This window comes from Xyrauchen texanus, chromosome 50 (genome assembly GCF_025860055.1).
Source record: "Xyrauchen texanus isolate HMW12.3.18 chromosome 50, RBS_HiC_50CHRs, whole genome shotgun sequence".
In the NCBI taxonomy this organism is placed as follows: Eukaryota; Metazoa; Chordata; class Actinopteri; order Cypriniformes; family Catostomidae; genus Xyrauchen; species Xyrauchen texanus.
In genome coordinates this window covers 19363243-19387767 of record NC_068325.1, presented here as the reverse complement: position 1 = coordinate 19387767, position 24525 = coordinate 19363243, and the positions used below count along the sequence as shown (strand labels likewise).

At 36.4% G+C, this 24525-nt stretch overlaps 3 protein-coding genes across 5 annotated transcripts; 2 read left to right on the top strand and 1 right to left on the bottom strand.

The window, feature by feature from the left end:
* Nucleotides 1–292: 292 nt before the first annotated feature.
* On the bottom strand, nucleotides 293–2374 carry LOC127641107 (transmembrane reductase CYB561D2). The gene is made up of 3 exons (XM_052123877.1): nucleotides 2115–2374; nucleotides 1343–1380; nucleotides 293–1255 (listed from the first exon to the last, which is right to left on the bottom strand). Exons 1-3 carry the CDS (start codon nucleotides 2239–2241, stop codon nucleotides 752–754), a joined length of 669 nt encoding a protein of 222 aa, XP_051979837.1. The 5' UTR covers nucleotides 2242–2374; the 3' UTR covers nucleotides 293–751.
* A 659-nt stretch (nucleotides 2375–3033) lies between these two features.
* LOC127641097 (ras association domain-containing protein 1-like) lies at nucleotides 3034–18033 on the top strand. 3 transcript variants are annotated; one of them, XM_052123866.1, is made up of 7 exons: nucleotides 3034–3367; nucleotides 7858–8435; nucleotides 10479–10603; nucleotides 14568–14672; nucleotides 14855–15152; nucleotides 15229–15344; nucleotides 17386–18033. In XM_052123866.1, the coding sequence occupies exons 2-7, from the start codon at nucleotides 8162–8164 to the stop codon at nucleotides 17533–17535; spliced, it is 1068 nt and encodes a 355-aa protein (XP_051979826.1). In that variant the 5' UTR covers nucleotides 3034–3367; nucleotides 7858–8161; the 3' UTR covers nucleotides 17536–18033. The 3 variants fall into 3 exon arrangements, with proteins under 3 accessions (XP_051979826.1, XP_051979825.1, XP_051979827.1); XM_052123865.1 differs by lacking the exon at nucleotides 3034–3367 and adding an exon at nucleotides 5848–6325; XM_052123867.1 differs by lacking the exons at nucleotides 3034–3367; nucleotides 7858–8435; nucleotides 10479–10603 and adding an exon at nucleotides 12447–12682.
* Nucleotides 18034–18646: 613 nt separating this feature from the next.
* LOC127641104 (tumor suppressor candidate 2-like) lies at nucleotides 18647–22117 on the top strand. Its single transcript, XM_052123874.1, has 4 exons — nucleotides 18647–18782; nucleotides 19587–19796; nucleotides 20983–21103; nucleotides 21252–22117. Exons 2-4 carry the CDS (start codon nucleotides 19648–19650, stop codon nucleotides 21315–21317), a joined length of 336 nt encoding a protein of 111 aa, XP_051979834.1. The 5' UTR covers nucleotides 18647–18782; nucleotides 19587–19647; the 3' UTR covers nucleotides 21318–22117.
* The last annotated feature ends 2408 nt before the right edge of the window (nucleotides 22118–24525 follow it).

Here is a 24525-nt window from a genome sequence, read left to right as displayed (position 1 = left end):
CATATTAAACTTTCGTATTTCTACTTTGTTCCTCTCAGATGAATATAATACAGGTAAACTTCCACAGGTATACGTCACAATTCATGAAATCCTGTTTAAAAATGACCCTTTCAAAATAAAAGTCCCGTCATGGGATTACCGGTAAACACATCCCATGCGCAATTATATTTGATTGTGTGGCACAAATACAAATAAATCAATTAATAATTGATATGTAAGTTTTAATACATAGAATTAAATACATTAAAATTATATTTGACAAAAACTTCAACCACAAACAAAATGTCTGGCATTGGCAAAAGGAAAGCACTCTTAAAAGGAGCTTCTCAAGAATAACAAATAATCGACATCAGTCATTACCAAAGATAATTGAGCTGTTCAGCCGTGACGTAAATTTTTAGATGAACCTGCAAGTCTAATTCGCCATGGGTTCCCTCGGGACAACATTATAAAATCCCGAGGGAACCCATGGCGAATTAGACTTATGTTTTTTGGACTACAAGCTGAACTGCTATACAGCCACAAAAATTAGGTCCCCCATACATCTGAAATGCACATTTATTTATAAAAATAAACTTAATTTTATACATCAGTAATAAAGATTACAAGTAGTTGCACTAAGTATCTTCACATATTTACAGAACAAAATAAAATTATCGAGATTGGTCAGTAACTGGCGACTCTGATACGGTTGGTACGTTCACAAGTTTGAATTCTTGCGAATTATTCGCCAACTTTAGCTTGGACAATGTCAATACTGCTGTCGTTTCTTGGCCATGTAAGCATTTGTAACCTGACTCATTATAACCAGAGCGCAGAGAGTTGGACAGAGGGCTGCCAGATACCACATATACCCGCTTACGCTGGCACTGAACCAAACAGAACAGAGTCCAAGAAACAGGCTGGTGCTGCCTAGAAGGTACGTCAGAAGACCGGAGGTGGCATGGTAACGTTTCAGCTTTGCCAGTGACCATCCTTTGGCTAGTTTGGGGTAAAGCAGAGGAAGTCCTCCAAGCGATTGTACCACTACAACCGTCACTGTTATGACACCGATTAACCCATGCCATGATGTGAAATGTGGCTTTCCATTGAGGTTTTTGTTGTAAAAGATTGTGATCAGACCTACAACTGCACATGAAACGCACAAACACTGCAGGATCCAGTGTAGACGGCCTTTAGTTTTGTGTTTGAACTTCCGGACAGGAGACGAATAGGGGTTGAAGAGCAGGATGGCTTCAGTCATGAAAAATGAGAACTGAGAGGAGAAAACAGATGTGCAAAATTAGGATATAATTGACATGTTAAATCATCTGGGCCTGGTACAGTTTTCCACAATACTCACAGCAAGAGTCATCAGGAATGGATGCCAAGAGAACAGACCTGTGAACACACAATAGTAAGTGTGAGAACTCAAAGTGAACACATTTGCAATTGTTTTTGCCATTTCAGGCTTTTGATTATTATTTTTCAGACATAAGTGTTTGGTGAAAACTAACTACAAATACTTTTTGTATTAACGTTTTATATTAAATATATTCTTAATTTACAATAAAATAAAATGTCAATATTTTAATTTATTTTATATATTTCTGAAATCTGTGTTTTACCAAATATAACAAATATATCACTATATATATAACATTTAAAATATTTTGGTATTATATGAATAAACTTTTGTGCATGATTATCATCAGTATATGTATCAGAAATATATAATATGAAACATATTGTTTTTAATAATATAAAAGTATATTTTATTTGATACTTTTTTTTATTAAAAATGCAACATCACTATTAACAACTATATAAATGTAACGCATTACATCACTATATCATATATTAATATCAAACTATATTTAGCATAATAAAAAACAGGATGTTATATTATTAAAACTGAGAATATAGATAGATAGACAGTCAGACAGATAGATAGATGCTGGATGGATGGACCATCAGACAGACAGATCTGACAGACAATAGATAGATAGATGATGGGTAGTCAGATAGTCAGACAGATAGATAGATAAATGGATAGATCTGCCTGCTATCTGTCAATCTATCTAAAAAATCTGATGACTGTGGTTTTCACAGTTTGTGGATGTTTTTGTACTTACTGGTTCCAGGTTTGGTCAGTACAGTAATGAAGCCAGTGAAGACAGCACACAACACATGAGTGAAGATGCCGCAAACTATCCGACTGTAGCTGTATAGTTTCGGCTCCGACTCGAGATACACCGACATAATAAACTGGGTTCCTCTCAAATAAATATGAAATAGGTCGTCAAAAACAGGCAATGAACAGACATGTACATTCAGACCGGCGTGTAAAGATACCTTTACTTCATTTTCAATCACGACAGGGAACTCAACTGAAAAGCACAATTTCAGGTTAGAAATAAGACTGTCAAAATAAAAGTCCCGACGCACGATTACCGATTAAGATTTTATATGACAAAAATAAAAACACAACAATTCATTTTTGTTCATTTGGTAATTTTCATGCATATCATTTCAGTTATTAAAACAATTTCCCCAACCAAAGTCTGCCTTTTATATCTGTCTTTTTTTTTTTCCAACCCATTTAGACTTTTAATTTGGAAAATTGCGACTAATTTCTTCCAGATCGCCTCTGTTCTAGAAATTCCGTTGCTCATGATGACGTGGGGTTTAATGTTTACATCCAAGCCTATAAATCTTTGGACCTGCCGGGATCACCCCGTTTTATTTTGTTTTCAGTTCGAGAGTAAATTAAGATATATGTTATCTGCCTAATATAAATGTTATCAGATGTAACCTCCCTTACTAATAAAATATAACAGTATTTTACCATTTAAATTCCCATAACATTTTACATTACATAAATATAACACGCAATTATATTTAAAAGCTAATATATGTATTTATTTTTCATGTTAGTGTCACTTAAATTATTATGCGTTCTTTATTAATTATACTCTATAATATTTTGTTATGTTTAAAATAAACCAATTTTATAATCTTGACTAATGTTATTCGACATTATTGTGATTTGTCCCCAATATATGAAAATGTGTCCACAATATAGTTGCAGCCATATTCCTGGGACAATAGTGTGGTTTGTTCAAATCAAATGTCTTGAAATGACTCAGTTAATTTGAGAACCCATTGACCGTAACAAAATCAGACATTCACAACCAATTACTGGATGTTTGTCCTGAATGGAGCAGAATTCTTGCACTCTGCACTCAACCTTCTTATCTGCTACCGTGTGTCTCCCCAGCACCTCCCTTCCTGATGCCACAAGACATCCGCTATCAGGGAGAGAGATAATGTTAGAGGATGTATCTTAACTCAAGTCCAAAGGAGTTATGCACACTAGCTGGATCAAGTAAGTGTACTAGATTTCTCTGTTGTTGCACTTAAGTTTTGCATGGGATTATGGGAAGTGATTTTGCATGCTGTGAGTCTGTGTTGTGCAGCTTTCACTTTCCAAGCATCCGATTTGCAACACTTATGCATGAGCTGCAGCAATGATTTTGTAAATAATACATAGATAAAATGAATTGGTTACATTAGTGTATTTCGAAAATAGCATTAAAGTCCAGTTTCAAGTCTTCCGAAGCCATACAATAGATCTTATTCACGGTAGCGCCATCTTTGATTTTTAACGGTAATGAAAACAAGTCTCTTCAATGACATGCATTGTATCAAAAAGCTCTTAGATCACATCTCATGTTCTCTGGGATATTTTGTCTACTGAAATGTCTTGGGAATATTTTTTTCAATGTTTGTTCAATCCAGAAACGCTTTAAACAACTGGATAACCCATTGGACGTTGTCATTGCCGCTGCTGCGAATAAGGTCTATATAGCTTTATGTGAGGAACAGACCGAAATTTAAGACGTAATACACAACGTTATTCTCTTAACGTATTTTCGAACTGGTGCATTGTGTTTGGCATCAATAATATAAAACGTGGCACGGCGCTTCATCACCCCATTATTTGAATCTGGATTTGGACTTGTGCTGCCTTCACGTGCTATCGGAATAATCCTACTTCTGAAGTCATACTTACAAACACATCACGTTCAAGTGCTTTTTATTCGTAAACATGGAGGATGCCACGTTCATGCATATTACTTAGTAGGTCCTCGTGGTGGTGCGGTTACTCACCTCAATCCGGGGGGTGGAGGACAAGTCTCAGTTGCCTCCGCTTCAGAGACCTTCAATCCGCGCATCTTATCACGTGACACGTTGTGCATGACATCACTGAGACTCACAGCATGTGGAGGCTCATGCTACTCTCCACGATCCACACACAACTCACCACACGCCCCATTGAGAGCGAGAACCACTAATCATAACCACGAGGAGGTTACCCCATGTGACTCTACCCTCCCTAGCAACCGGGCCAATTTGGTTGCTTAGGAGACCTGACTGGAGTCACTCATCACACCTTGGATTCGAACTCGTGACCCCAGGGATGATAGTCAGTGTCAATACTCGCTGAGATACCCAGACCCCAGGGTAACTCTTATTTTGACATAGTAATACATGCTAGCCAAGTGGCTGACGATGATGGAATTTTGGTCTATTTTGTCTGTGCAAAAATGCACTAAGCATCAGATAGTTCTTAATATACGTAAATGTACTATATCACTGAAACGGCAACAGATAAAATGGCAGCTGCGTTTCGAAAAATGCATAAAGTCATTATTCACTACTGAAACTATATTCTCCTCCTCCATGTTGAATGTTTATGCCTTCTCCCAACTGAAAAGTTTCCCTGTCGTTATTAAGACATGAGGGGGCGCTCATGTGCATTTTACGAGAGGGAAACTCGTATTTACAATAATTCCGATAGCACATGAAGGCAGCATTAGAATGTAGTGCGCAAGTCGCATGGACCACTTTTATGGTACTTTTTTATATTCTGGATTTAAGTGTTGCTGTGAAGTGTCATTGTACGGAAACTAGTGGTTTAAATGTTTACATGCGCACCAATACGGTAATTACTTTAAAAAAATATTTAAAAAATCGGACTACCATCACCAGACTTATTTACTTATTATATATACCATCACCTGTTTACTAATTTGTCAAAACGTAAACAGACATGCGCACAACACTGGGACACATTGACACAAATCTACATGTTCTGATCCGTTTACTCTTAAATCATTTATTACTTCTCCGATAAAAGAGTTTAAGGGGTTAACATGACCATACACATTTATTCAGCGGTGTGAGCAGGTTAATTAATGTAATTATATTACCTTTTCATTGAAAAATGTAAAGTAAGGCATTACTCTTAATTTTTCAGTAATGTAATTAGTTACTTCTGATGTAATTGCATTAATAGAGCAATTCTATATAAAACAATAGTGAATTTAAAATCGAAATTGTATGTCTAATGTTAAAATGTGTGTTTTCTAATTGAACGCCGCCCCTTTAAATTCTTTGTCCAGTTCATGAATAAATTATTTGAATTTATATGACTTGTTTGAAAGAATTAAACGAACACTTTCATGTCTATCCTTGTATTTTTCATCTGGTCGAGATTGTTAAGGGTTTTAGAAAGTAATTAGTAATAAGTAATGCAGTTACTTTTCAGACAGATTAATTAGTACAGTAATCTAATGGCATGCACATCACGTGGGTACGTTTGATGAATCGGTAAGAACGCAGGTAAAGGTGTTTACATGCAACATGAAATCATCATTATGGGTAAAAATATACCCCTATAGGTCAGTTTATTCTTAAACTGTCTTTTTTAATTTTATTTAATTATTTCTATTTTATATTTATTTTTTTGTAACTGTTCCTTTAAGGTCCTAAACAACTCATGTAGAGTTTAAATTTAAAAAAGGTAATTGTAAATAAACCCACAGGCAGATTGTAAACCCCGAGGGTCCACTATAAATATTGCAGGAAATGATGTCTGCATCAGAAGTAGGACATCACGCCGGATTAACTGGTAATCTGCGGCTGGAGCGCATGCGCGCAAACACGCCAATGCTCTGGATGGACAAGGAAATTGATTGACCCGGTTTCTAGCCGTGACCGCGAAGGACGCCCACGGTGTACAGACTTTCTCAACTCGTATGAGGACACATCACTCGGTCGCGTAAAATTCACTTTTTCCGCGTGATTATTTGCGTAATGGAAGATGTTGTTCTACCCTTGCGCAATCTGGGCTCCGTTATCCCACTGCAGATGCGTTTGATGCACGCGCCGGATTACGAGGAATTCGAGATTTCGTGAGCGCAGATTTGAGAACATGGACGCGTTTGATTTCATTCTGAAGTTCCTCTGAAAAAATACAAGTGTTTTGTTTCGGTTTGAGGTAGGTTTAAACGCTTATAACAAAAACGAAAGTTTCTGTATAATCTGACTTTTTTAAATGGTACTTTTAAAGTTTGTTTACTCCACGTAAATTAGCTGCGGTCAGTCAAATGACATATTTTCACATGTAATCTGTATCAGGTTTTTCCACTGTTGTCTATTCTATTCTCTCTCTCTCTCTCTCACTCACTCACTCACTCACTCACTCTCTCTCTCTCTCTCTCTCTCTCTCTCTCTCTCTCTCTCTCTCTCTCTCTCGCTCTCTCTCACTCACTACACACACACACACACACATATACACATATAAATATTTCATGTGTTTATTTATGCATTTTTATTTTCTTATTTCTTTTCTTTGCTTTATTTGCACCAATATTTATGGATTTTATTTATTATATATAAATTAATATTTATTTTTGAATTATTTATTATAAATTTAACAAACAAACACGTTTATTTATATACATGCATTTTATTTATATATTATTATTTTTTTAAATGTATTTTAATAAATAGATGCATATGTTAATTGATAGGAGGCTTTTACAATCTATTTTTATTATGCATTTATATATTTATTTATCATCTTATTTAAATTATAGTAATTATTTATATTTATTCATGCAGTTGTTCTTTGCATTTGTTTATTTGCTTATATTGTATTTTTATTAGTAGTAGTTCTGTGTTTGTTGCTTTTATTTGGAGCAATTAAATCAACTGGCCACATTTTCACGTGAATTTATTTATGCATTTTTCTTATTTGCAGAAATATTTATTTATTTATTTATTAAATAATTAATTGTTCAAATTATTTATATATATATACATATTATTTTATTTACATTTATTAAAATAAATATTTTAATTATGCATTTATTTATTTGCTTTTATTTGGAGCAATTCAAATCAGTTAACTGTATTTTCACATCTAATTTATGTCTACTTTTTAACGTTTTTTTTAAATGATTTTTGTGCTTTTTGTGACCCAGTTTTGCTCCTCTTTCTATTCTGGTGTAGTGCTTCAGGCTTTTGGGTTTCTCAGGATTAGGATAGTAGCCAAAAGAGGTGCCCTACAACAGAAACGCTCCAAAAACCCTTGAGTGAAATACCCTTCACGTGCATACTGATCAGTTTCCACATAGATGTTGTTAAGTGCTTTTAGCACAGTACAGATTAGTTTGCACAACCCCACTGGAATGTTATATCCCTATATGCATGTTTACAAGAGAACACAGTCCATAGACCTTCAGTGTAATGTGTGAAGAAGCGTTTGGCCCGTGCAAAGTAAATATTTCATTCTCTGTTCGGTAAATATCACAATCTCTCTTTTACTGAAGAACAATGTCAGATATAGTGGGGTATTTTCAATGCAATACAAGACTATGCAGTTTATAATATATAAGGATAGTAAAACTCATTCATGGACAATTGAAATGGAGAGATTATATGGTGTGGATGTGCTCCACATTTTGCTGTAATCATACATAACCACAATATACTGCAGTCTAATGTAATCTCAATGTTTCCCCACAGATTGAGCCAGATGTTGTCGAAAGCACTTCTGGAAATTTAAGAGGACATCTCAACATCAAACTCACATACCTGGGCATTCTTTTGATGAGAAATCATCTCATGCAGGATTTAACGACTACTGGCGGATACATCTGAAGATATACGTCGCACACATGACCACAAAGTGATCCAGATGCACAAAACGGGGTCAATCTAAAGTGGTCTAACAGATTATTTAATCTAAATCATGCCTCTAGTTTCGTCCAGCGTGCTACTTTAACCCCAATCTACTGAGCCATGCTTTATAGTTGACTGTATTCCCAACATGGCAAAATGTGAGCTAATTGAATTGCAAGACTTGACACCCGATGATCGCATCGAGTTAGCGCCCCTTACCGGTCCCCCTGTCGCTGCGGGACAAACACTGGAAAGGTGGAGCAAAGAAAAGGTGGTGCGGATGGTGGGGGACCGCGTCCGTTTGGAGGACCCTGATTGGCGGGATCACGACTTCCAGCCCTGCAGTCAAACACAGTTGAGTTGGTGTGACCTGTGCGGCGAATTTATTTGGGGACTGTACAAACAGAGTCTTCGCTGTTCACGTGAGTAACAATGGTAGCTGGCAACGTTGATCATTCCACCGTCAATCCGGGGAAACTGAGTATTTGGGGTCTGGGTATCTCAGCGAGTTTTGGCGCTGACTATCACATCTGGAGTCGCGAGTTCGAATCCAGGGTGTGCCGAGTGACTCCAGTCACGTCTCCTAAGCAACCACATTGGCCCGGTTGCTAGGGAGGGTAGAGTCACATGGGGTAACCTCCTCGTGGTCATGATTAGTGGTTCTCGCTCTCAATGGGGCGTGTGGTGAGTTGTGTGTGGATCGTGGAGAGTAGCATGAGCCTCCACATGCTGTGAGTCTCCACAGTGTCATGCACAACGAGTCACATGATCAGATGCGTGGATTGACGGTCTCAGACGCGGAGGCAACTGAGCTCCAGTAAAATAGCAACATTTGAATCCAGAACATTTTGTAACCCTTTAATGCATACATCAGGTCTTTCGTGACCCGAGACCTCATTCCATCCCCTGTACCTCATCCGTTTTTTGGAGTTATGCCCACACCTCTTTGATATTCATCAACCTTTCTCTTCTGAATAGTGTAACACAATATACAGTGGCAAGAAAAAGTATGTTAACCCTTTCGATTTACCTGCATTTAGACCCCTGCATGATAATAAACATGCAAAAGAAATTATAGTCATTTTTTGACCAAATAGTTTTCATTAAAATGTATGTCCACATATGTGGACAGTTGTGAAATTTTATATAATATCAAGCTATAGAAAGTCTTTTCTCATCATCCAATCACTGCCAACCATGTTCAAATAAAATGGAGTGGTGGTGGCGTAGTGGACTAAAGCACATAACTGGTAATCAGAAGGTCGCTGGTTAGATCCCCACAGCCACCACCATTGTGTCCTTGAGCAAGGCACTTAACTCCAGGTTGTTCCGGGGGGGATTGTCCCTGTAATAAGTGCACTGTAAGTCACTTTGGATAAAAGCGTCTGCCAAATGCATAAATGTAAAATGATACATTATAAATTCTGAATCTATGTACTGATTATCATTATCATGTCTGTCAAACATGTTGAGTGGTCCAAACACTCAAATTAAAAAAATGGCAGATCGGATGAAACTAGAGACTCAAACAGGTTTCGTAAAATCTGGTTTGATCTTCATCTAAGTTACAATAATGAACAAACACAATCTGTTTTAACTAATAACACACAAATTATTATATTGTTCTTGTACATATTGAATACGTCATTCCAACATTCACAGTGTAGGTTGTAAAAATGTGTGAACCTCTAGGCTAGTGACGTCAACGAAAGCTAATTAGAGTCATCCAGAAGTCATCCTAGATTTGGCATCCAGATCGGAGGTGTGGGTTAGAGCTACTTTGACTTATATTAAAGCACTCAAAGATTTTGAGTTTGCGATTCATAAGATGCATCTGCCGATGTGATCCATGCCTCACAAAAATGAGATCTCAGAAGACCTACAATCAAGAATGGTTGCTTTGCATAAAGCTGGAAAGGGTTGAAGATATCTCGAAGAGCTTCGATATTCATCTGTCCACAGTTAGACAAATGGGGATGATTTAGTACTATAGGTACTCTCTCTAGAAGTGGCCGTCCGGCCAAGATGACTCTGCAGAATGCCCTGTGAGGTAAAATAAGAGCCCTAGAGTGACAGATAAAGACTTGAAGGACTCATTATAACTGATTAACACCTCTGTTCATGAGTCTACTGTACAGAAAACATGAAACAGGTATGGTGTCAATGACAGGACATCATGAAGGCAGCCGCTACTTTCCATTAAAAACATCGCTGCATGCTTGAAGTGTGCCAAAGACCACACTGGCACTCCACATTGCTAGTAGGAAAGTGCAAGTATATAGTGACACGTCTATTTATACTCAAAAAGTGCTGTATCTTATGTGTTACATCTTGTGACGTGTATCTTATGTCCAGATTATTTGTTATGCGTATCTCAACATGTGTTTGACAGCCATCTGCGTCTCATTAATTCCAGTGTGGAAGTAATATATCCTGAATTTATGTTGTACTTTTGGTCTTTTTAGACTGTAACTACACCTGTCATTACCGCTGTCAACCGTTTATTCAACTGGACTGCAGCTCAAACTGTGATTCTGTCACCGACCAATCAAAATACTGCGAGGACACAATTGAGACCGACACTAATGTGGTGAGAAAACAAATGCTTTAATGCTGTTTTGTTGCATGTATATCTGTGTTAATGAGCGCATACATTTAGTTAAAATGCTGTAATGGGTTTCCGCCCCGTCATCTGTCACTTGAGGTGGTTTTGTGTCTTCGCACGCCATATGCTGCCACTGACTTTACGACAGCTCAGATGGAGCCTCGCAACCACACAATAAAGCAGCTGCTTACTATTTTACAATATTTTACATTTATCTCTGTTTTGACTTTTTAGATCAATTCGGGTTGGCTTTTAATAATATTTTAAACCACTAGAGTCGAAGCCGTGTGTTTAACTCCAATATTTGTGTGCATTTGGATATATTTAGGGTTGTATAGGATATTTAGTTCATGAGGAATATTTAGAGTAATAATCACTGTGACTCTCTTTGTCTACGGTCAGATCTGCTATTGATCGTCAGCGAGTCTTTCTTGAGTAATCAAGAGAAAGTGATATGGGGGAGTGTGGCATGGTGACAGATGGGTAAATTAAAAAGTCAATGGTTGTCAATGCAATTTTCTACTTGTAATCCTTTTGAATACAGGCAACACTTTCCCTGAAGCACGCTTTAGGCAGACTGTATTCGGACCATATGTGACATATACATAATATCCTCTTGAGAGCCAGTAATTCTTTAGACCATACATATACATGGCTTACACAACTAGCACAACAATCTATTATATTATATTATATTATATAAAACAGTATCAAATAAATAGTAGATTATAAACAAACAAAATACATTTTATATTGTATTACATGTATTTAAAAGTAAATATATTTATTACATTTTTATATAATATTATTTGTTTAATCATATTATATAATTATATTTTTGTAATATATATATATATATATATATATATATATATATATATATATATATATATATATATATTGTGTTATTTTTTAAATGCATATATTATATTTTTATATAAACAATGATACAATATGTTTTAGGTTTAATCATATTATATAATTGTATTTAAATACAATTATATAATATTTATTACATTTAGTTAACAATAAATATATTTGTCATATTTTATAAATAATACAAATGATCAAATATACTGTTTTTGTTTAATCATATTATATAATTTTATTTTTACTTATAATTGTAAAATATTATGTTACTTTTATTTAAAAATATAAATATTATATTTTTATATAACAAAAATGATACAATATATTGTTTTGTTTTATCATATTATATAATTATATTTAATATGTATTACATTTATTTAAAGATAAATATTTAACATTTTATATATTATAAAATATTCGTTTTTTGGTTCATATATCATATATCATATAATTGTATTTTTATTTATAATTGTAATATATTATGTTACATTTATTTAAAGATACAAATATTTATTATATTTTTATATACAACAAATATGATAAAATATAGTGTTTTTATTTCATCATAATATATTATGTATAATATTTTAAAATGCTTATATTTTTTACATGTATTAAAAATTACAAAATATATTTTTTTGTTGAATAATTTTACATAATTGTGTTTAAAAAGAATTGTAAAATTGTATGTATTTAATTTTTTTAAACATAAATAAAATAAATATTATATTTTATATTATTTTTATACTTTATTATATCGTATTTTTTTTAAAACATATTTCTTATACAGCTTTAATCAGTATTTTAAAAAGCAATTTGTATTCAAATTGTTTTGTTCTGGTGGGTCTTCAGGGGCGGAGTCCGTTTTGAATGGAGGGAGGAGCCCTTGTGCTGTAAATTCTATCTGGGGGCGGGGCAAACAGATGGGTGGGGTTTTAAATTACGTCTAACGGTTACATCCCGGTTGCACGAGGGAGAGACAGCCACATCATCCATAGCCACACACACCCGCTCTTATAAACTACCGGTATTCTCGGAGTCGGTGTGATAATGACGGACTGTGAGTGGTTCGACATGACGTGGGGCAGCAGCGCGAGCAGCGGATACTGCAGTCAGAGCGACTCCGAGCACGAGCTCGAGCAGTTCTATACCGCGCGCACGTCACTCAGAAAGACCAAGAAACGCAAAGACAGCGTAAGACAAGCGTTCATAATAACAACAAATACAATATGAACCATACGTGTATTTTGTTTTTGTGTTTTTGCGTAGTTTTGCGAATATATATTCATTTTTTTAACTGATCTAAAGGATATCTTACATCACTTTATGTTTGCCAACAAAGCATGTGCGCGTGCATGTTTATTTTTAAATTATGTTCACATACTAGATAAATATGTTTAAAATAATTTAGAGAATTCTATTAACAAATAAAATTTTCTATTAATGTATTGTTTTAACATATGTTTTGTATTTCTAAGATATTTTAAATGAAATGAAATTGTATTGATGGGAGTGTGAGAGTGTTTGTATGAGTTTAAGTGTGTGTGTGTGTGTGTGTGTGTGTGTGTGTGTGTATATAAGTGAGAGTGTGTGTGTGTGTGTGTGTGTATATAAGTGAGAGTGTGTGTGTGTATATAAGTGTGAGAGTGTGTGTGTGTGTGTGTATATAAGTGTGTGTGTGTGTGTGAGAGAGTGTGTGTGTGTATATAAGTGTGAGAGTGTTTGTGTGTGTATATAAGTGTGAGAGTGTGTGTGTGTATATATAAGTGTGTGTGTGAGAGAGAGAGAGAGTGTGTGTGTGTATATAAGTGTGAGAGTGTTTGTGTGTGTGTGTGTATATAAGTGTGAGAGTGTGTGTGTGTTTGTGTATATAAGTGTGTGAGAGAGAGAGTGTGTGTGTGTGTATATAAGTGTGAGAGAGAGAGAGAGTGTGTGTGTGTGTATATAAGTGTGTGAGAGAGAGAGAGTGTGTGTGTGTGTAAGTGAGTGTGTGTATATGAGTGTGTGTGAGAGTGTGAGTGTGTGTATATAAGTGTGAGTGTGTGTGTATAAGTGTGAGAGAGAGTGTGTGTGTGTGAGTGTGCGCGTAAGTGAATGTGTATGAGTGTGCGCGTAAGTGATTGCGTGTGTGTGTGTGTGTTTGTGTGTGTTTTTTGTCTGTGTGTGTTTGAGTGTGAGAGTGTGTGTGCATGAGCGTGTCTGTGTGTTTGTGTGTGGGTCAAGCATCTGACTGACACACTGGTTGAGCTTGTGACCAGTAAACTGTAAATGTTTCTAATAAATACATCTATAACATGTAATACATTTAACAAACAACCTTTTTATTGTATTTAAATTGTTACATTTTAATAACATTAAATAATAGTAATATACAAGCAAATTTATGTGAATTAATGATTACAAATGTATTAGTTGCATCTAAATGATGATTTAAATGATGTGTTTTTAATAAAATACATAGAATAGAATAGTGCCTTACAATCCTCTTAGTAAGCAAGCCAACGCTGACATTGGGAAAACCTCCCTAAATATGGAGCGGATGATTCAAGTTGTTTAAGTAGATGAGGAAGAATGCTTGAGAGGAACTAATCAATATTTCTGGGGATCTCACAAACGTGGGACGCTTTTGTACTTGCAGAGTTAATGTGGGGGTTTGAATATCTTTTATCATTTCTGAAGGCGCATGAGTGTAAGTGGAACAATATGTGTGTGTGTTCCCACTTCCTGTTAGCTATTTTTGGAAGAGGGATGGATTTCCTGTGGTCTCGATGAGTTGATTATAAAAGCATCCTGCTGTATCTCACTGTGCAGCCTAAACTCGTGCTTATAAAACGTGTGTGCAACGTCTCCTGCTGCGATTGTTGTGGTGTGCTTACGCAACTAGTTACTGTTATTACATTATATTTAATTAACAACAAAAATGAACGTTTATTTTGGTTAAACCACTTAAAAAAATATGAAGCTGGCCAGTCCTTGCTGGTTTGGTTCACACGATACACAACAATCTAAACGGTCTCCTTTGCTGGCCTCATGTGGTCATCTGATAGAATTACACGCTGCCTCTTTATCTGTCCTACAGGATGAACAGTTGGACTTGAAGAAGCAGGACCTGTCCATCAGTGAAATACAACAGAAAGTGAAAGAATACAATGCGCAGGTCAACAGTAACCTCTTCATGGTTCTGGTGAGGAAACATGTTGAAATATGAAGTTCAAAGTGGATCATGTTTTTGAGCAATCTGGTTTCTTAAAGGGACAGTACACCTCCCATCTTAAAGGGACAGTACACCTCCCATCTTAAATGGACAGTACACCTCCCATCATCATGCACTCACACTCATGTCCCATACTTGTTCTACATCTTCAGAACCGCGACGGGACTTACACTGGCTTCATCAAGGTCCAGTTTAAGCTGTCCCGGCCTGTGTCAATACCACCTACACGGAGCTCGTCCTCCTCCTCTGGATTGGATGGTGGTTGTCGGGAAGACAAAGCACTGAAGCATCGCACTTCATTTTACCTGCCCAGAGACACGGTGAAACACCTGCACATCAGCTCCAACACGTGCGCCAGAGAGGTCATCGAAGCTCTGCTGAAAAAATTCACCGTTGTGGATAATCCTGCGAAGTTCTCGCTGTTCGAACGCAGCGAGCGACAGAATCAAGGTGGTAATTTATTTTTGTGTGTCTTTAGCTAATTTGGACTGTTATATTAAAATATGTTAACTAATATTATTTTCAGTGTACTTGAGGAAGTTAGCGGATGATGAGCGGCCTCTTTTCCTGCGTCTGTGTGCTGGACCCAATGAGAAAGTCCTCAGTTTAGTCCTTAAAGAAAATGAGACCGGGGAAGTTAATGTAAGTATACATCCTGATTTTATTTTCTAAATGGTAATATATGAAAGGCAGTACGAAAAATACTACCGTGATATATAAATATATTGACATTTAAATTAGTGGTCGACCGATATGGGTTTTTCAATGGCCAGTACCGATATCTAGAGAGCAGGATGTGCAATATAAATGCAGATAAACATAATACGATTTAACAACAGCATATCAGAGGTAAAGTTTATAAAGTGAAACTATTATTTTATGCATTACTCATTTGCATAAACATAAAAAGAAAAATCTTGAAAGCAATCTATTGACAAATCTGCAGGTTGATTTTAACTCTGACACAAGGAGAACACGCCTGTTAATCAGCCAAACGAGCACAGTTATCGGCCGATAATCGTGAAATGGACAAATATAAGCGGATTAATCACTTTACCGATATATCGTCGATCACTAATTAAAATCTGCTGGTTGATTTTGGAATTAACACAAGGTGAACACTTCTGTTAATCAGCCAAACGAACACAGTTATTGGCTGATAATCACAAAATGGCCAAATATTGGCCGCTTAATCGCCTTGCGATCGGCCGATAATATAAAAACGGACAAATATCGGCAGATTAATCGCCTGACCGATATATCGGTCGATCACTAATTAAAATCTGCTGGTAGATTTTGGAACTGACACTAGGTGAACACTTCTGTTAATCAGCCAAACGAGCACAGTTATCGGCCGATACGATAATTGAAAATGGCCAAATATTTGCCGCTTAATCGCCTCGCGATTGGCCGATAATCGTGAAATGGACAAATATAAGCTGATTAATCACTTTACCGATATATCGGTCGATCACTAATTAAAATCTGCTGGTTGATTTTGGAATTAACACAAGGTGAACACTTCTGTTAATCAGCCAAACAAGCACAGTTATCGGCCGATGCGATAATCACAAAATGACCAAAAATCAGCTGATTAATCACTTTACCGATATATCGGTCTATCAATAATTAAAATCTGCTGGTAGATTTTAGATCTGACACAAGGTGAACACTCTGTTAATCACCCAAATGAATACCGTTATTGGCTGATAATCGTAAAATGGCTTTAAGATGAATTGTCTGAAAGATATATCGTGTGTGTGTGTGTGTGTGTGTGTGTGTGTGTGTGTGTGTGTGTGTGTGTGTGTGTGTGTGTGTGTGTGTGTGTGTGTGTGTGTGTGTGTGTGTGTGTGTGTGTGTGTGTGTGTGTGTGTGTGTGTGTGTGTGTGTGTGTCATTACAGTAATTAGAAGTGCAGATGGAAATGTGCGTAATTGTCATGAAAATAAAATGATGATACAAAAAATCTTGATCAACCTAAAAATAGGCTTCATTCATTTTATATATATATATATATATATATGTGTATATATTAAAAACGTATTTTTTATTTTGGGGTTAAAAGTGATCTGGAAATCTTCTTGACCGGTTCTGTGTGATTCATTCAAACCAGAATGGAAATTTAAGGTCCCGTTTACACCAAATGTGCTTTTGCGTTTCGCGCAGGAGCGTCAGATTAAAAATAACGACACATTCAGTGTTGTGTAAATTACTTAAAAATAGTAATCCACACCAAATGACGAATTATTTATCTAAAATTGTAATCAGATTACGTTATCATTTACTTCATTTGAAAAAGTAGTCATATTACAATTACTTTAAGTTTCTCTTTTTCTCGTTACAGGGCCATAATTCATGTATTTGACATAAATAATATATTAGACATTTGCATAAAAATATAATGTACTTAAAAGTAATTAAATTAAAAGTCAGAAACTGTAATCTGATTACAAGAATTTTGAAATGTATTACACTACCTTTTTTGACTTAAAAGTAATTAGATTACAGTAACTAATTACTTTGTAATTGGATTAGACCCAGTGGGGCAAGCATATACAGTGGTTAGGGTTAGCAACCTGATATTGTCCCCATAGACTTCAATTGTAAGTGCATTTCTATCGACACAAACTGAGGTACATGTAAGTAATCCACATAACTGGTTTGATATTCTTTGTTCTTCTCAGTGGGATGCATTCAGTTTTCCTGAACTCCAGAACTTCCTGCGTATCCTGCAGAGAGAGGAAGAGGATTACGTTCGACAGATTGTGCAACGCTACACTCTGGCGCGGGAAAAGATGAAAGAGGCTATCGAGAATTGTAGCACACCTGGCTGAAATGTGCACAGGGTGCTTTTTATACCTCAGAAATGAAAGAAAATGAAAAGGAACCGTACTCATACACGGCTTGTTTGAATCCAAAGAGTGAGTGGAAGAACCCTTTGTCCTTAAATGGTCTAATCCATTAGAGACATGAGAGGGGTTGGAAGCGAAAGGAATAGAGTGAGAGAGAGGAGTAGCAGCGTGTGTTTAAGTGTGACTGTGGCCGTGTGAAGAGTGACTTTACACTGGAAGAAATATTGCTGTTGTAGCTTAACTGTAGATTCAGTTAAATGTCTGCTTCAGTGGAGTGACGTCTTCCTGTTTGAAAGGCAGATTATTTGTTTGTGGTGAATGCATATAGCAATGCAGAATGTTTTTTAAACAGTATTTTAAGATGCATCATTTGCAGGTTTAAACTGAAAATATTATTATTTTAGTGCCTTGTCAGACTTTGATGTACCCATGTAAAGATATTGAGTTTTCTCTGAAATTAAAATAAAAATGATATATTTTTTTCCCCTTTAATATGACTGTTTTTATTATAAACAAATGTTCAAAAATCATGTCATATTTTGATTACAAAGCATCTTAATTTATTTAATTATGTGACACTGCATGAAAAATAAAGTGTATTATTATTATTGCCATTTTAGCACTTGGATTTTTAGCTTTTTTCATGATAAAATTAATATTCTAAAAGGAAACTTAATGATTTATTATATTAAATAAAATAAAAGTAATGCTATGACGGTAAATAAACTTTGAAAATTATCTAGTGCGTGAGATTAGTCATCATAATTTAAAAAAAATGTAAATGTTTTATTAACATTATATAAAATTCTAACAATAATTATTGATCATAATAAAGTATATACAAGGAAAAAATTATAAATTGAAAATAAAAAATGTAATGAAGTTGACTGTAAACCTGAAAAATGTGATTTTAAGGCCTGTGAATTATTAAAATAATGGATCATTTTATAGTGAATATAATTTTTCTAGGTATGAATTTAATAAGATAGAAATGGCTCTATTTGAGTGCGATTTTGAGGACTTTTATTCTATAAATTATAATGAACCTTTATTCTATTTTTTATCAAGGAAGCGGTATTGTATTTCCGGTTGATGCTGTAGTGTCATGATTCACTGTCAAATCTGCTGCGGTTCGTCTGTAACTAAATACTAAATAAAAAAATATCTGAACAAATTAATTCGCTTTATTTCTACTGCAACGCTTCAGGTAACATCAGGAGACTATTCAAGTAAGTGTCATGAATTAAATGACAACATTATTGTGTTATAAACACAAATAACGTAGGACATTATAATAATGTCAGCTATATTAGCATGAAAGCTACACACGTATAAAATTATAAAATAAAATAATTATCCTTCGAGTATATAGTAACACGCAATGTAACATGTAAGTTGTGAAATATAGTTAAAATAAAAATGTGATGAATTATTTTAATGTTAAACACGATCTGTATTTTTTAATTTTTTTAAAGATGCTACATTCTAATACTGATGTAAAAATATCTGTTATGTAAAATAATGTCCCATTAAATAATTTATTACGGGTGTAATAATATATTTAATGATGAATATGCGTCTATATATTATAGTCGTTGATGATATAACATATAAAATGTTTATGGACCTTTTTTTATCAACATCACAATTTCAGGTTAAAATATTTTAGGTCTCGTTTCTTTTTACCTTTTAAATCACCCTTTTGCCTTTATTAGTTAATTTTAAATGGTCATTTGGTGTGACAAATTAATAAAAAAAATGCTATTCCATGTAGTGTCTAGATGCACTTTAGCTCATAATAGCTGAATGCGTAATAATTATAATAATAATGAAATATTTGCAAAATGCTGTTTTAAATGCTATAATTTGCCTTAAGTACTTCATATCAGCTGTAAATGATCTATGTACTTCCTTTTCCCACCGTCATAAGTAGTCATATATTATTTTTGACTGACGTTATCAGCTTTACATCCTCAAATAGGTCAATATTTAACTATAAAAGTCAAATAATTGCCTGTTTTTCCTTCTTTCAGGCCTGCAAATCTGTTCTGAGTGTAAATACCCGAACAGGGGAAGAATGTTCTGCAGCCCATAATGGGCGGTAGCGGGTCTAAAGGTAAAGGTTACTGGCCATTCTCTGGTTCGGGTGGCGGCGATGAACCTGCCAAAGACGGCCAAGAGCAGAGTCTGGCCAGGGTGCGGCGCATCCGAAATGCAACGCCTTTCGTGTTTACCAGAAAGAGGTAAATATAACCACAACTCCAGGCGTGTGACTTGCAAAAATGGACTGCTGTGGCGATTACACTGAGCAAGAGAAGGAAAGTGTTCAAGCTTTAATTTTCAAGATCGTAAAATATTTAGAGAACTAACTATTTCGGGTCGTTGTTATACAGGCTGATTGGAATTGTATCACGCTGATATGGTTTATTTTGACCGCACATAATTGTGTCTAATAATAGGGATGTGGACAAGTAATCGAGTACTCGTTCAGCATCAACTAATCGACTATTCAAATTACTACTCGAAAATCGCAAATATATTTTCTTTGCATATTTGCCTGCTCTTGTCAATGCTGAATTATACTGTACTTTCCCTCTGAATCTCTCCCCAAATCTCACAGTTACAAACTGTGTGACAAGTGTCACAGTTACAAGCAAATCGTTGATTACAATTTCAGATAAATAATTAGTCATTTGTAGTGGATTACTATTTATTTATTTTTTCCGTGACCTTTCACCTTTTAACCTTAGCAGTATTCAAAACGCTTTTCAATGACTCATTCACACACACACACACACCAATGATGGTAAGGTGCTAGCCTGCTATTGGGAGCAACTTGGGGTTCAGTGTCTTGCCCAAGGACACTTCGGCACTTGGAGACATGTGGGCGGGAATCAAACCGCCAACCCTGCGATTAGTGGCCGACCCGCTCTACCACCTGAGCCACAGTCACACCTGGCCATTTTTAAGTTATAGAATTGAGTTTAAATTATTGTATTATGTAAAATAGTGTTAATCTCGTCAGTGAAATCACTGACGAAAACGTTCGTTGATTAAGCTTTTTTATTTCATCACGAAAAAACTAATAAATCTCTAAAGCATGAAGAATTCAGAGTGCATTCGACTAACTTCTAAAAAAATAGCGAATACGTTTTTTCACAACATGGACGGTAGGCGGTGTATTGTTATATGTTTGATACATTTTTAAGTTAGAAAATGTTTATAAATGTTTTCCCTAAATGTTTGAATATTTGATTCAAGTTTGGTCTGTTACAGTTTGACACACTTTTTCGTCCATTTTGCACATCGTTGTCAACTAAAAGTTTATTTTCATCAGACTAAAACGGACTTAAAGTAATGAATGTGAGATGACATAATAGTCTTTAACTTCGCATATTTATGTTTTTTATTTATGTTTGTGTTGTGTAGCTCTTTGTACTTCGATGAAGACGGCGACCTGGCTCACGAGTTCTACGAGGAAACGGTAGTGACTAAAAACGGCCGTAAGAAAGCCAAACTAAAACGAATCCAAAAGAATCTCATACCTCAGGTTTGTTAATGAGGGAAGATTTCTCAAATGCAACATTCTGTCAACAGATGCATGTTTTATTTACATTAATCATGGCTAGAAAACATTAAAAAAAATTTTATTATTATTATTATTATTATGAGTCATCTCGTGCAAACTCTCTCTGTAGGGAACCATAAAGTTGGATCTCCCTTGCATCCATGTTGATTTTCCGGTCGTCATCTGTGAGGCTTGACGCCATTGTTTGCCTCCTGCGATGATTCCATCCTTCCTCATTCCTCCCAACTGCTGGATCCTGGACACGCTTGCTGTGTGGCGCCCCCTAAGTTTGGGAGGGCTCAATGCGTGTTGTGTGGAATCCCAACAAACAGACCGCAAGATATTCTGGCTGCCTGAGAAGAGGCCACGGCCTGACAATGATGTCCTGACTCTATACATTTCTTGTAATCTGCCACATATATGTCTTAAAGACTATTATTATGGGCTGTATGGCCAAGACACTAAGTGTGGTTTGTATATGAATGTGTGAGTGTTTGTCTGACATATATATGGTCATAGAAGTAGAGAATATTTAGCAATGTTTGACTTTATCAGAAGCAGGTCATGAAGAATGAAGAGGAGCACCTAAGAAACCTCCTAGAATTCCGTTTAGATTTTTGACGATGTTCTGGAAGCCAGCTGAATGATACGGTTGTATTTGAATGCTTTAATCAATGGGCATTGCAAAAGCAAAACTTCACAGATTGTCGCAGTTAGGGTTAGTACGTTTTAAACTACAGCCTGACATTTTGCATGTAGTCCCTATACACGTGAATCTGCTTTCTTTTCAGCCAGTAGGGGAGAATCAATGGCTGTTTACCACGCTGTGATTTGTTATTGCTGAGTGGATGATGAGAATGCTGCCAGTTCTTGACTGGATGATTGAGTCACTGAGTGACATAGTGCTGCCAATCACTGTGAGAAGCCCCGCCCCCTCTCACTGTAGAAGCAGTCTTTATTTATTACTGTTGAAATGATTATGGCATTAAAGAAAATACCACCTCTAAATGTTTATCACGTGTGTCCATTTATTCAAGTCAGATTTAAAGAGATAATTCACTCACACACTATCATATAATAGTGACTCGCTTCAATCCGGGTGGCGGAGGACGAATCTCAGTTGCCTCCGCGTCTGAGACCGTCAATCCGCTCATCTCATCATGTGACTTGTTGACCGTGTTACCGTGGAGACATAGCGCTTGTGGAGGCTTTGCGCTATTCTCTGTGATATCCACACACAACTCGCCACACGCCCCACTGAGAGCGAGAACCACATTGTAGCAACCACGAGGAGGTTACCCCAACGTGACTACATTCCCTAGCAACCGTGCCAATTGGTTGCTACATAGGAAGTCTGACTGGAGTCACTCAACACGCCCTGGATTCAAACTTGCGACTCCAGGTGTGCTAGTCAGCGTCAAACTCCTTGAGCTGTAGTGAAATTAATTAACTTCAAAAGCAATCTCCATTACTCTCGCATACTTGAGAAAATTGTAACGTGGCCAAAGAGATCCAATGATCACTTTAGGATGATGGTGTTGTCATCATGGTTATCACTGCTGTAGGAATGCATGCTGAATTTCATGTCCATGATTTAATCTTTAAACCACACAATGTGACGCCCACACTTACCCTAATCGGGATATGTATTACCACTCTATTTTCCAAGGACAAGCTGTGATTTACTTCGAGAGATCATAAACGAGCTGTGATGGACTCTTGACTGATGTGCTTGGAGACTCATAATCTCAAACTGCTTCAGCGTGTATGAACATTTTTCCAAAGAGTTGTGTCCCAAATCTCTAATCAAACTCCCACATAAGAATGGCCTCAACTGATAGTACTGCATGGAAGTTACAGATAAAATTACAGACCAGTATTAGGTATGTTTTAGTCATAGCTGTGTTGAAGGTGATTTAACGATTTCTTTTTTTCATGGAAAATTATGTGAAAAAATGTCCTACTCCCTGAAGTATATTAATGAAATGAGTGCCGTGAGATACAAGTGGCCGAAATGGGTTTCCTCAGAAGGGTGCCGGGATTCTCCCTTAGAGATAGGGTGAGGAGCTCAGTCATCCGTGAGGAGCTCGGAGTAGAGCCGCTGCTCCTTTGCGTCGAAAGGAGTCAGTTGAGGTGGTTTGGGCATCTGGTAAGGATGCCCCCTGGCCACCTCCCTAGGGAGGTGTTTCAGGCACGTCCAGCTGGGAGGAGGTCTCGGGGAAGACCCAGGATTAGGTGGAGAGATTACATCTCCACACTGGCCTGGGAATGCCTCGGGGTCCCCCAGTCAGAGCTGGTTAATGTGGCTCGGGATAGGGAAGTTTGGGGCCCCCTGCTGGAGCAGCTGCCCCCTCGACCTGACTTCGGATAAGCGGTTGAAGATGGATGGATGGTGCCGTGAGATATCTCACCAGTGTCTGTGACAGCTCTAAAAATGTGTCCACGGTCTCTGGCACTTTTGACCAGTCAATCATATTCACATAGTATTGTAGTAAATTATTGAAGCTTAATGCCATTTTTATGCCATGTTGTTCATAACAGTTGTCAGCTGAGGGTGCCATTTTGCTGCTGTTGTTTTTGACAACCATTTCTGCATAAATAAAGCTCATTTGGTATATTTGGAGTGGCTTTGGAAAGAGGGGCGTGGCTAATCCAAAGGCTCAGTCTCATGGAAGTAGAATGGCTAAAATCACATAGAGCACCTTTAAGTACACAATGGGTATGTTTCTCATTTGTCTTCTATACAACTCTTACTATTTGTGCAGTATGCATTATTTATATTGTGTATAGCCAGCTAATTTTCAGTATATGACTGGATACAAATGACTATTTTACATTTATAATTCTGGTTTGTGTAATAATGTCTCATGACGAACCGGTGTTTTATGCATACTGAAAATGTGCACAGGAATACTGCAGAAATAGTATGGAAGTATGCAATCTAGTATATGCTGCGCAGTATGCAAGAAGCAGTATGCTAGTATTCTGTTCTGAGCATGGCCTGTGTGAATGTGTGTAGGGCTGATTTGTTAGCATAAAGGGGCCCTCTGCTTAATTGCTTTCAGATGATACTCCATAATCAAAACTCAGGCTCATTAGGCAACAGTTTTTCAAATATTTAGCTATTCTAACTGGAATGTCTCAAACTCTCAGTTGTACCATAAATGTTTCGTAGCCCATGCATTATAGTTTATGGTTTGTTAAAGTGAATCTTTTTTTTAATGGGTTTGTTTAGAAAAATCCATGTAACCCATTTATTGACGTGCCGTTGGACACTATCACAGTTTTCTCTGCATGCATGTTTTCTTGTTTCTCGCTGTGCCAAGAGCCCGTGTCCTGTTGCTGTTGGTGACCTTCCTCCCCACCAAACTGTCCACTGTCCTGACCAAATGAGTTACGGACCC

What these genes read in the sequence shown, in the direction of transcription:
- LOC127641107 (XM_052123877.1), bottom strand. Translation starts at nt 2,241, where the DNA reads ATGTCGGTGTATCTCGAGTCGGAGCCGAAACTATACAGCTACAGTCGG. An exon ending in ACTGACCAAACCTGGAACCA is followed by an intron (nt 1,381 to 2,114) that starts GTAAGTACAAAA and finishes GTGTGTTCACAG; the next exon opens with GTCTGTTCTCTTGGCATCCA. An exon ending in CATTCCTGATGACTCTTGCT is followed by an intron (nt 1,256 to 1,342) that starts GTGAGTATTGTG and finishes TTCTCCTCTCAG; the next exon opens with TTCTCATTTTTCATGACTGA.
- LOC127641097 (XM_052123866.1), top strand. Translation starts at nt 8,162, where the DNA reads ATGGCAAAATGTGAGCTAATTGAATTGCAAGACTTGACACCCGATGAT. An exon ending in ACAGAGTCTTCGCTGTTCAC is followed by an intron (nt 8,436 to 10,478) that starts GTGAGTAACAAT and finishes TGGTCTTTTTAG; the next exon opens with ACTGTAACTACACCTGTCAT. An exon ending in CAGCGAGCGACAGAATCAAG is followed by an intron (nt 15,153 to 15,228) that starts GTGGTAATTTAT and finishes TATTATTTTCAG; the next exon opens with TGTACTTGAGGAAGTTAGCG.
- LOC127641104 (XM_052123874.1), top strand. Translation starts at nt 19,648, where the DNA reads ATGGGCGGTAGCGGGTCTAAAGGTAAAGGTTACTGGCCATTCTCTGGT. An exon ending in TTCGTGTTTACCAGAAAGAG is followed by an intron (nt 19,797 to 20,982) that starts GTAAATATAACC and finishes TGTGTTGTGTAG; the next exon opens with CTCTTTGTACTTCGATGAAG. An exon ending in AAAAGAATCTCATACCTCAG is followed by an intron (nt 21,104 to 21,251) that starts GTTTGTTAATGA and finishes CTCTCTCTGTAG; the next exon opens with GGAACCATAAAGTTGGATCT.